General features: G+C 39.3%; 1 protein-coding gene across 2 annotated transcripts; it reads right to left on the reverse strand.

Moving 5' to 3' along the window:
• Positions 1 to 1281: 1281 nt before the first annotated feature.
• On the reverse strand, positions 1282 to 10258 carry LOC101622955 (chromosome unknown open reading frame, human C10orf32). Of its 2 annotated transcripts, none has more exons than XM_012723437.1 (5): positions 10044 to 10258; positions 3848 to 3910; positions 3708 to 3751; positions 2823 to 2843; positions 1282 to 2239 (listed from the first exon to the last, which is right to left on the reverse strand). In XM_012723437.1, the coding sequence occupies exons 1-5, from the start codon at positions 10152 to 10154 to the stop codon at positions 2188 to 2190; spliced, it is 291 nt and encodes a 96-aa protein (XP_012578891.1). In that variant the 5' UTR covers positions 10155 to 10258; the 3' UTR covers positions 1282 to 2187. The 2 variants fall into 2 exon arrangements, with proteins under 2 accessions (XP_012578891.1, XP_004680535.1); XM_004680478.2 differs by having other exon boundaries at positions 10017 to 10225.
• Positions 10259 to 12277: the final 2019 nt, after the last annotated feature.

The following is a 12277-nucleotide window of genomic DNA, read 5'->3' on the forward strand; positions in this document are numbered from 1 at the left end:
ACAACCCCTTAAAAAAATTATTGCTAACACAGAAGTTTAAAGCATGATTTTTATCTTTATAGTACAGCTCTGATATCATGAATTTTCTTGCACACAATTGTTACTGTTTTTAAAATATTATCCTCCAACACATCTTCTACAATCCAAATGCTATTTTAAAAGCAGTTTTTGTTTCCATGTTTAATTGCACTTTAATTCTAGATAAAATTATTTTATCTGTTTATTTCTACAGAACAAACTATCAAGTATGTTTACACTTTTGTTGGTTCCCACAATTCTGGCTACTTTTTTTTTTTATAATTCTGGCTACTTTTGTGTATTTTGGTATGTTCTTAAAAATGACTGAATTCAATGATACTAGGTTTATTTTCTAATGTAAATTTTATTTACCATAAAATTTTTGATTGTATAAGATTTTTTATCAGAAACAATGGTATAAGCATACACTGCTTCTTTAGTATTTGTTCTAATGTGAAGAAAACATACTTACCTGTATTTAAATTTGTTTTTCATTTTAAGTATTTCTTTGCTTCTGATATACTTGGATAGATGGACTTTGTATTCTAAATTGGTGATCTATTTATTCTAAATAAATGTCCCTTTATATAAAATAAAGTAATAATTATAAAAAGTAATAACTTTGTCTCATCATTGCTAATTATACTTAATTTGTGCACCAGGTATGGTCTACAGCAAACTGTTGAACAGAAATGATGATGATTCAAATGGTTTACTCTTAATATAACACTTGCTGTAATTTGCAACCCTTCTTTATAAAAGTTGAGCCCATTTACATTTAATAAAATGTTTATAGAATGATTAAGTAAATCCCTTCATATTTAGTTTTCTTCTTTACCTTAAGCTAATATGAATTATATACAATGAGAGATAAATGCAATGTGATATGATTAGTCAATTTGATGACTATAAGATAATCAAACATATATAAAATAAATCAAACCCTTATGAAAGTACCATTATATCAATTTCTCATATTGATTTTCTCTCAACTTCTTAGTAAATTAAGAATTGAACTAGAACAAGGCTCTCGCTGGTGGCACAAGTTAAAGCACAGCACTATGAAGCTATCCAGAGCCACTGCAGCAAGAGTTCAATTCCTGGCCAAGGAGATGACCCACATATCATGGCAGACCTTTCCTGACCCGCCCAACACTCTCCTCAGCAGTGTATTTCAGTCAATCTGCCTGTTCTGCGCCCTGCTCTCTCTCTGGTGAATCCTCTCACACACACACCTCTAGCCCCCCACACCTTTGGCCTATACCCCAGTTCTGTATGCATAAATAAGTAAATCTTAAAAAAAGAAATTGCTTGTTTAAAAAAAAAAAAATTGAACTAGAACTGTGGTTAGATGGACCTAACCACAGACAATGGAAATGCCATTTAACAAGGTGAACTCAATGAACGTTGGTAAATGTCTGTAAACAAGGTCTTCACAACCCTACACTACAATCACTTAGTAATTCCAACTGCCTTGGCATTTGACAATGTCATACAAGTGAATTTTCTGACTAGCAAAATTACGAAATGAACCCAAGGCCATTTTAATCAATAACAAACTAGGAGGTCAAAGTAGAAGGTTGCAGCGCACACATGATACTATTTGCTTAGTTTGCAAATTTAGGAATTCACCACAATATATAAAATATCTCTTCCTCTGAGTTTTCAGGAAAGAAGACAAACATATTACCTATCACCACCTTGTGATCATGAAGTTAAAGTATTTCCTTAATATATGATCAAAAGTATTTCCTAAACATGATCAAAGGAAAAGTTTTTACAATGAATATTAAGCATTCTTATGTGTTCATAATGAAAGTTCTGTTTCAGAATTTAAAACATTAGTCAATATTTACTTAAGAATAACATTTAGACGATATGGCTTTTGACATATTAAAGTTCTACTGGAAAACTAAGACATCTTTTAATTTGCTTTAATATCAAACTAAAAAACAACTTAAAAATTCAATAAGTGTATGGGTGTCCAACTCATACATACTTCCCAAATTCAACCACACGACTTCTTTTCAGGAAAAACTACACATCACCACAAATCTTTTCTAACTTGATCTTTGCAGAAGATGGAAAATCGAACCCACAGCACGAGTTTGTAAGGTATTTCCTCCTCAGCATCAAGCAAAGAAGTGCTCTTGCTCCTAATAAGCCATTCTATTTCAACAGATGATTCAACTGGTCCTGTAGATCCGAGGACTGCTCAACACTAGAAATTAGGAGAGAGAAAAAGGTTTATGTACAATTAACAATAAAGACATCTTTTTCTACAATCTAGTTGTGCTTTACAAACTGCTGAAACTAAATAAAAATTTGTATTGGTCCACTAGGGTCCCAAAAGTATTTAAATTATGAAGAAATGTTGTTAAAGCCAATTAGAGATATAAGCACTATTATAAGGGACAGTTTGAATCTACTCTACAAAAATGAGGTTGTTTTGAACCTACACCTCCAAATGTCATATAATGTCATATCATTGTCATCTTAATAAAAAAATAATTAAAAAAAAAACAAGGTTGACTTTAGCATGCTTATTCTACTTAGTGTAAAAGGTTTTATATTCTTTAAGTTTGGCCTTTACACTCTGTAACTTTTAGAAAGCCTTTCCTAGCAGTGAATTGACTTACCATGTATCATTCTTTACATTCCAAATAACCTACCCCTAGAGAACACACACATGTCAATTTAAGGGTATGTGTTAACCTGAATTTTGTACCCACTAGGCCTAGCAATATATTTCTTCTCAGCCTTCTTCAGTAGGTCCCCAGCCCCTTATTTTTGGAGTTACTTACTTCTTCTGAATAGCTTCTTGCCTAAATCAGAAAAGTAAAGGGAAATATAAATATAGGAACTCTCAGTGAACTAGCAGTTTATTTACAAATAACACAAATATTAATTTTATGTTACAGTCTATACTTCTGTCCATCTTACCCTAAAACTGTACCATTGAACCCCTGATCAACAGCTGTGTGCAGAACTGCTGAAGAGGGATTCTAAACCTAAAGATGTAATAATACTTTATCAGAATGAAGGCTCTAACAAACTATATGCATAGCTCAACTTGAGTCTGGGCATGTGGAGTCACAAATGAATACTGTATTTACCCAAAGAAAGAACATTTAGTTTTTTAAGTATCAAGAACTAACTTCCCAATCAAACATTGCCAACAGGTACATAAGTATAGCAACAACCACAAGTATACAATGAAATAAGATGAAAAGCTAATTATAATGTTGGATACAATTTTAATGCAATATAATTTTAACCAAAATTATAACAGAATCTCCTACATGATCTCTATGTAGCTAGGCCTGGGTTATATATATGTAAGCACATAGGATGGAAATCACAGTTATACCAAATGGCCTCGTAAAGGAGCAGACTCCCCTGGAGAGACCATGGGCAAAGACAGCAATCACTAAGTGCTTACTGAATGCCAAGCATCTTAGGGGGCTTACAGTCTCTCCTAAGGAGACCCTGGTTAACAAACAAGAGGGGTTCATAAAAAGTGACCCTTACTCCTTATCTTCCCTCTTACTCTAACTTGTGCTGTCTCAGGCATCTTTCCAGAAGAAAGTCATCCTTGACTAACCCCACTGTATGCCCCATGGAAATGTACTGAAGTACACATCTGTAATGATTCTGCAACAAGAAGTCACTTGCTAAAGTGTACTTACTGGTATTGAAGATGCGTAGTTATTATTGCCATTTTCCTTAAACTCTGAATAAAGAAAAACACAGAATAATAGAGCATTCCACTTCCCTGTAGTCACATAAACATGTGTAAAACCCAATCATGTAAGAAATTTTTCCTTACATCTTCTGAGTGTAAGATGGCATCTTCCTGTAATACCATGTTCCGAGCTGCCTGACCTAGCAGCTGGAAGACAAAAATAAAATAGTAATAATCAAAATTTCCAAACTTCCTGTCATCTTCTCTCTGCAGCTGTTACATTACTGACCTCTCTATTCTCCCCACTCTCCCAACCCATACCACTACAAACACTTTAAATGCAAGAACAGGATAATTCCCCATTTGTTCAGGTTGAAAATCCACTCTATTGTCACTGTGGCAGTTCTGGCATGAACTTGACATCTGTTCCAAAGGCCACACACAGCCTACACTCAGAGCTGCTGAGCTCCCTGCAGGGCTTATTCAGCAAGTGCTAAGAAATCTGCAAAAAACACTGGCTCCACAAGCCCCATTAGAACTCTTTAGAGAGATCTGGGTATTTTGGGAGTAGTAGGGGAGTAGAGTTAAGGTGGGACTGAATAAGACATAAAGAACGTAGCTGCTTAGAAAAGGCATGAGAAACAGAGGGTGAAGGGCTTGGGAAGTAGCGGGGTTTCAGAATGGGAAAACTTGTTGCCAGCCCCTCACTTCCTCCAGCCCCATAATCCTCCAAGTCCCAGTCATACATGAGTGCATTCATGAGTGCCATCATCCAGACTGGCAATGCCTAATGGGAGCGCTACTGCTGGGAACATGGCATCCAGCTAGCTGGCATCATACCCAGTGACAAGACAATTGGGAAAGAAGATGGTGCCTTCAACACCTTCTTCAGTGAGATGGACACTGTCAGGCACATATCTTGGACAGTATCAGTAGACTTAGAAGCCACAGTCAATGATATAATTTGCAGTGGCACCTACCACCACTAGCTCTTCTACTGTGAGCAGCTCATCACAGGCAAAGATCTGCCAATAACTATGCCTGAGGATACTAAATCACTGGCACAGAAATCACTGACCCTATTTGGACCAAATTCTTAAGCTGGCCAGTACCTAAGTCTTCAGGGCTAACTGGTTTTCCACAGCTCTGGTGGGGGATCTGGTTCCAGGTCCACCTGCCTGCTAATGGAACATCTCTCTGTTGATTATGGCAAGAAGTCCAACCTGGAATTCTCTTTACCCAGCCTTACCATTTGATTTTCACCACCCACACCACCTGGAGCATTCTGTGCCTCCATGGTAGACAATGAGCCCATCTATGACATCTGTTGTAGAACACTTGATACTGAGAGCCCAATATAAACTAAACTTAACTGCTTTATTAGCTAGTTTATGTCCTCCATTACTGCTTCTCTCAGATCAAATTGAGCTCTGACTGCTGATCTGACAGAATACCAGACCAACCCACTGGCCCTATCCCCACATCCATTTGCTTCTGCTCACATAGGTCCTTGTCATCTCTGCTGAGAGAGCCTACCATGAACAGCTTCTTGTGGCAGAGATCACCAATGCATGCTTTAAGCTAGTCAAGCAGACAGTGAAATGCAGCCCTCATCATGGTAAATTCATGGCTTCTGCCACATTGACATGGTTCCCAAAGATATGAATGACATCACTGCCACGATCAAGACCAACCATGGCATCTGGTAGATTGATGCCCTACTAGTTTCAAAGTTGGCATTAATTACTAGCCTCCCACTGTGATATGTGGGGGAGACCTGGCCAAAGTTCAGTGAGCGATGTGCAGCTGAGCAACACACAGCCACTGTGAGGCCTGAACTATACTCTGACCTGGTGTCTACCAATTGTGCCTATATTCACTGATATGTGGGTGACAGTATGGAGGAAAGAAAATTTCTGAGGCCATGAGAACATGGCTGCCCTTGACAAGGATTATGAAGAGGTTGAAGCAGATAGTACTGGTGCAAAGGATGAGGGCAAAGAGTATTAAACCTGTTTGCTACAATTTTACATTCTATTGCTTTGGGATTATTTTATTTCTGTTATTCTATGAAGCTGTTGACTGTGGTCCTAAACTGTCAATAAAAATGGCTTCCTTAAAAAAAAAAAGAAACAACTTTTTTACTTGTCCTTTCCTCCACCCTGTTCTCTCACTCCTGTCCCTAATTAAGTTTCATTGTCTTTTAGATTCTCCTTCCATTGTTTCTTTTTAAAACAATCTGCATCTATCCTCTGTGTCTCTGTACAGGTATAACATTCTATTTGCATTCTTCCATGTTCTGCTATTTTCACTTGATAATAAATTCTGAGTTGGATCTGCAGCAATATATACTGAATTTCTGTAAAGCTCTTCTACTGCAGCAGAGGATGCCACTGTATAAATATCCTGTAAGATTATTCAGCCATTCCTTCACTGTAGAATTTGGGACTGTTTCTAGTCTTTTGTTAGTGATAGTATTACAGAAGAATACCTTCTGTATCTTTGCATCTTTTTTTGGGATAAAGTAATAGAATTGTCATTGTGGTTGCTAGAAAAGAGGGTCTTAGTTTTGCTATCTATTGTCCAATTCCCCCTCTATTAAGGTTATAACACTATATACATTGCCACTACAATGTATGAAAGTGCCTGCGCCTCCTTTTGGCCACTTTTAGACACAAACTCCAAACTCATAGATGGAAGAGCCTGACTGACAAATCGATGGCAGAATTCTAAAAGGATTTTAACAGACAACTTCACTCTCCCATTGAACAAATATTTTTACATGCTTATGTAAGTAAGGGACATAGTCACTGTCCTTTTTGGGCTTACCATCTGAGGTTATAAAGTGTTGATAGTGAGGTCTCTCTGGTGGCATAAAGGTTAAAGTACAGCACCCACATGAGTTTGAGTTCCATCCAGGCCAGGGAGCCTTCCTACACTATACAGCAGACCTCTCCTATCTTGCCTGATGCTCCCCTCAGCAGTGAATTTTGGTTGATCTGTCTGTTGAGTTCCCCACTCTGCCCCTGGTGAACCATCTCACCATTCCACCCCACCCCTCTGGACAGTACCCCAGTTCTTACATGCGTAAATAAATAAATCTTTTAAAAGTTAATTTAAAAACAACAAAGTGTTAATGGTGAAGCCAGTGGGACAGAGGGAAGCGTTCAGGTAGAGCTCTTCAAAAGAAGTGACTTCTATGCTGACACTCAGGGGTTTAGAAGTCCGTTTACATGTCATTTCAAGAAAAAGTGAATGGACTTGAGGGGGAAGTGCAGACAGACAGACTGGTTAGGAGAAGACCAGTATTCAAGCAAGCAATGATGGTGACTTGAACTCATTTAGTAGCAGTAAAAAAAGGGGGGGAGGAGAAGAGGGTACTTGAGAGACATTTAGAAGATAGAATGGATGGGACTTGTGGCTGTCTGGAATGTAGCGATTGTTGAAAAGTGGCAACTTTTCTGGATGATGAATATATTTGTTGACAACTCAAGGACAACATTGTATGTGATAAATGTCATACAAGAGATATAAAAAGAAAATTTCAGAGAACTGAGATACCATGTAATAACCCTGTTTCAGAAAGCAAACTGATCTCAGTTTAACTCCATCAACACCAATTACTAAGCACCCACTCTGAAGCTACTAGAGATGTAGTCCATGAGAAAAATATTCAGGAAGGAATGGGGAAGAGCAGGCCTCAACAGGGTAGTCAGTGGTGACACAGTGACTTTTGGCCATTTAATCCAGTTAGTAGCTCATGAGAAGTGGTGCTCAAGAAAGTGGACCTGGAACCATTTACCTAATTTGAATCCAGCCTTTAACGCCTTCCTAGCTACTGAGTCATCTTGGACAATAAATTCCTCTTTGTATAATCTATGTAAAAGAGCCTCCTTTAAATAGTAAAGAAAATGAGCTAAAACACAGCAGTGTCCAGTGCACAGCAGATGCTCAATATATGTAATTTTATGATGACTGGGGGTTAGCTATGAACACCATCTATTTTCACAAATCATCTATTTTTTCCCAAAAAAGATTTAGGACCACTTATACCCAACCACCTAAGTGTATATAAACACTTAAATACACACATTTTCTTTTTGAAAAAAAAGGTATACACACCATGAAAGGGAGAAGGAAGCAAATATGTTCAATACTAAAAGAGACATGGGGCTTTTAGGTAACCAAGCCAAAAAGTGAAACACAATGAGTTGCATAATTCTTATTCGATTGAGGCAACATAACAATTCTTCAAAAGATAAGCTTTCCTCTGATATTGAACCCTAAAATGAGCATGTGATATACATGGGGTCTCACACAAAACATATTTGGGACTACCAGATCAGAGACTTCAATAGTAGTGCTACGTTAGTGGAAATATATTTTCTTGTAAACACTATTAATTAAAGCTAAGGGCATGACACTGTTAAGGGGAAGGATGTCCTGAAGAAATTGTGCAGTTTTGTGGACTCTCCCCCCTACTCCAGCTTTCTGGACTCCACCCCCTATTGCAGTGACTGGAAACTACAACTCCCAGCAGTACCAAGGAGAGAACTGGGAGGGTCCAAGGGCAGAGCTAAGCAGGCATCCTGGGACTTTGGGGGATAAACAGAGGGCGATTTTTCAACTGTCGCTCTGAAGAGGTAAGTGTTCTCTCTCTCTGGAGCAATGACTCTCAGAGGGTGTGACTGGGGGCTAGCAGTTTTAGTTTTTGATTAGAGCTCCAAGTTAGCAGAGCTAGTTAAGATATCCCAGTTACTTTGTATCCCTCTCTTTCCCTAGGTTGTTCCTTTTCTTTCCCCTTTTTATAAATAAACCCATCACCCTTTGTGTGTGCCTGCAGAAAATTACATTTTAAGTGCAGGAGTGAGGACCCAGACAGGCAGCCCAAGTTTACTCTGGGCTACGCTGTAACAACATGAAAGCTTATTGTGCAAAGATACTTCCATCAGAGACCCTAAGTATGAATAATGCTCCTATGAACTTTTATATACAAGCCCAAAGACTTAATACTCCAACTACAAAACTTAATGAAAATAATATGGAAACTGATTAAATGTGAGTTAAAGAGAAAACTATTATCATGAAAAATGACATGCTTTGTGTATTGTTTTTTGTAACAAAATGATGGACTCATTTTCATTTCTCTTAGGTAAAAACCTAGGAGTGGAATGGCTGAGTTATTTTGATCTATTTTGTTTGTCCATTCACCTGTCAACGGTTATTTGGGTTGTTTCTAGTTTGGTGCTATTGTTACTGGGTAACCCAGAGTGAACTGGGCTGCCTGTCTGTGGGTCCTCACCCACACTTAAAATTTAATTTTCTGCAGACACACACAAAAGGGTAATGGGTTTGTTTTAAAAAAGGGGAAAGGAAATGGAACAACCTAGGGGAAAAGAGAGGGGTACAAAGTAACTGGAATATCTTACCAGCTCCACTAACTTGGAGCTCTAGTCACAAACTAACTGCTAGCTCCCAGTCACAAGGTCTGTGAGCCGTTACCTCTCCAGAGCGACATTTGAAAAACCGCTCTCTCTTTATCCCCCAAAGGCCCAGAACACCTGCTTAGCTCCATCCTTCCGTCCTCCCTATTCTCTGCTTGGTACTACTGGGAGTTGTAGTTTTCAATCACTGGAGTAGGGGGTGGAGTCCACAAATCTCTGAGTTTCTTTAGGACATCCTTCCCCTAAACAATGTCATGGAATATGCGCTTATGTTCAGCTCTTTTTATGGAGGTAGAGCTTATTTTCTCTTGGGTTAAAATCTAGGAGTATAGTGAACAAGGTGGTGTTTGAGACATTTGTGCACATACACAAACTTGTCTGGTGTGAAAAGCCATCAACTAATTCCATTGATGGAGCAGCCAGAGGATGAGGAGGGATAGCTAGGGGCAAAAGAGAAAACTGAACCAAAAGCCAAGAACGTGGACAAAAAGACAAGTCAGAAAATGAATGCGTAGACAGATGAGGCACAAACGTGTAAGGGCGAATCTCGGATGCTGAGGAACCTGCGGGACCCAAAGGGACAAAAATTCACTAGCGACAACCCAGGAAGCAAATCAGGAACTGGTTAGAGTCGCCATCTCGCCCTCAGCCCTGCGGCAACGCCCTCTTTCAGCCCGAGGTGACCCTCACCTCAAGCCTTTCCCCCACTACACCCATAGTCCTGCCCAAGAGTCTGCGCTGGAACTCGAGCCGCCCGCCCGCTGACCAGCCGGTTCTCAGCATCAGCCCACAGCCCCGGCTGCCTTCACAGCAGCTGTGAAAGGGAGTGCGCGCGAGGTGACAGGCCCGCGGGTCCACTCCCACCTCACCTCCGAGCTCCGGGACCCCTTCAGCACCTGTTTGGTGAGGGCGATCACGTCAGTACCACAGGTGTTCACCTTTTCGGTGAGAAGCCCCTTCACTGACTGACCGAATCGCGCTTGGGAATCTGGCGTTCCAGTCGCCATCACAGCCGACTAGCGAACGTCTCTGCGCGGGCGACGGCAAGTCGCGGCGGCCAAATGAGTGGCGAAGAGGCAGGCACAAGGGGGCGCTGTTTCCCCCCACAACCCGAGAAGGCGAAGGACGCATGCGCTCTGCGGTGGGTTGCGCTTTGCTCATTCATTCTTTTAAAATATTCCTGTCTTGCGAAAGACAGGGTCTAGGCAAACATCGCCAGAGGGACGGAAGGCAACCGCAGCAATTCCGTGATTTAGAATCAGAAGATCTGGACTGTAGGCTAATTTTGCCTTTTAGTTGTGTGACTGCAAATCAGTCAACCTGTGTCTTGAATTCCTCATCTGAAAAGCAGATTCATAACGTAATCACCAAAGGATTATGAGAATGATAATCCAGTTATTTCAATAAGCATTTCATGAAATAAACTGCAAACATTGTGTTAAGCTGAGGAAAGAAAGAAGGGAGATACGATTCTTGTCTCCAAGGTGCTCCCAGGTTAATTCCTATAAATAAATAGGTCCTAGGAATAACAACCCATTAGAAATACTAGTAAAAGACTCTAACAGGAAATTTTTAAAATCAATCGCCAATTAATGTGAAATATACGTAACATCACTGATAAGTTTTAATGATAATTATTCTCTTTGTTCTATTAAAAGCAACCTCTCACCTTGGAAAAAAGTTAATATCTAGAATGTTCCATGTAGCTCTGTTTCTTTTCTAACTAATGCACGAGAGATGAAAATGGTATTGATTGCAAATTTTGTTCAAAACCACCCTTACTCAGTTATCAACACTACTTTCTCCAAGGTAATTAAAATACTTAACTGTTTTACTAAAGATAAAATAATACTTTTCCAGATGACAGAGGTATCACTAATTTCTAAGGATGAAAAGGGAAATGAACAGCCCAACTGTGTTATAACTAGTCAGGCTCAGGGACCATGCCTTCATCACTTATGAGGCTTTAACAATGATCTCAAAACAGAGAACTGGGCTAGCTTACCTCAGTCTGAGAACTGATGTCCAGCAGCCATATTCTGGTATATTCAGGGTCAAAAGCTACAAATGCAGAAACTGTGGGTGAAGTCAGATGAGTGTAGGAGGCAGCAAGCAATACCCATTTCTAAATGGAGTCATGCACTTCTAAATTCTTTGGGGGTCAAGAGCAGTACCTATTTGTTAAATGATGATTGTTGGTGATAGTTAAAACCTTGAGAGGGGTGAGATTAGTCACAGAGAATGTAGATGGGAGAAGGGCCAAGAACAGAGAGCTAAGGAACCTTGACATACATGAGACAACAGAAAAAGAGGGGGAACAGAAGACTTACAAAGAATCAGAGTTGTGTGATACTTCATATTAAAGTAAATAATGTTAATTAATAATGCTAATGGCGAATTTTTATAAGAGAAGTTTGAAAAATATGAATTTAGCAAGGTCGTATCCCACCTCATTAACAGCAAGTCCAACAGAATGGTGGAGCAGAGGGCTAACAGTAATGACTATATGATGACTGGGGAATATGATACTCAAGTTTCCAGAATATTATTCTGATCAAAAAATAAGAGAGAAATTAGAGGGGAGTGTGGTGTCATGGGGAATTTAAAACTTTTATTTGGCATAATTATGAACACATTCGTCAACCTAGTGAAGAGGATAGGTTGAAGGTGCAGGAAGAATGTGACAAATGAAACGAAAGTCAGTAGAATGTATGAAGGAACAGGGTTAAGGATTTAGGTGGAGGTGTAGATTTTTTAAAGTACTGATTAATACAGGCAGCCAGTAACAATTTTTCTATACCTACTCCTCTCTTTTAAAATTCTTTTAACACAGTGTTGAAATAGGTAATGCATTCATATGATTCAAAATCTTCTAAAGTACAAGAGTATAAACTGAACAGTGTTTCTCCCACCACCCCACAGCTTGTTAATCTTCCCATAGGCAAGTATCCTTCCAGAGAAACTTCAGCAGGCAGAAGCAAAAAGTACAAATGCTTACTTTTTTTAAACAAGTGTAAACATTTATACACTCCATCTTATCTTTGCATCTTTTAAATAGTTGTACCTTTTGGCCCTCCCTGGTGGCCCAACGGGTTGAAGCACAGCACTGAGAAGCTGAAGCCACTTTTGC

Source organism: Condylura cristata, unplaced genomic scaffold (assembly GCF_000260355.1).
Source record: "Condylura cristata isolate star-nosed mole 26May11 unplaced genomic scaffold, ConCri1.0 scaffold00011, whole genome shotgun sequence".
NCBI classification, from domain to species: Eukaryota; Metazoa; Chordata; class Mammalia; order Eulipotyphla; family Talpidae; genus Condylura; species Condylura cristata.

What these genes read in the sequence shown, in the direction of transcription:
- LOC101622955 (XM_004680478.2), bottom strand. Translation starts at nt 10,154, where the DNA reads ATGGCGACTGGAACGCCAGATTCCCAAGCGCGATTCGGTCAGTCAGTG. An exon ending in AGGGGTCCCGGAGCTCGGAG is followed by an intron (nt 3,911 to 10,016) that starts GTGAGGTGGGAG and finishes TTTGTCTTCCAG; the next exon opens with CTGCTAGGTCAGGCAGCTCG. An exon ending in CCATCTTACACTCAGAAGAT is followed by an intron (nt 3,752 to 3,847) that starts GTAAGGAAAAAT and finishes TTCTTTATTCAG; the next exon opens with AGTTTAAGGAAAATGGCAAT.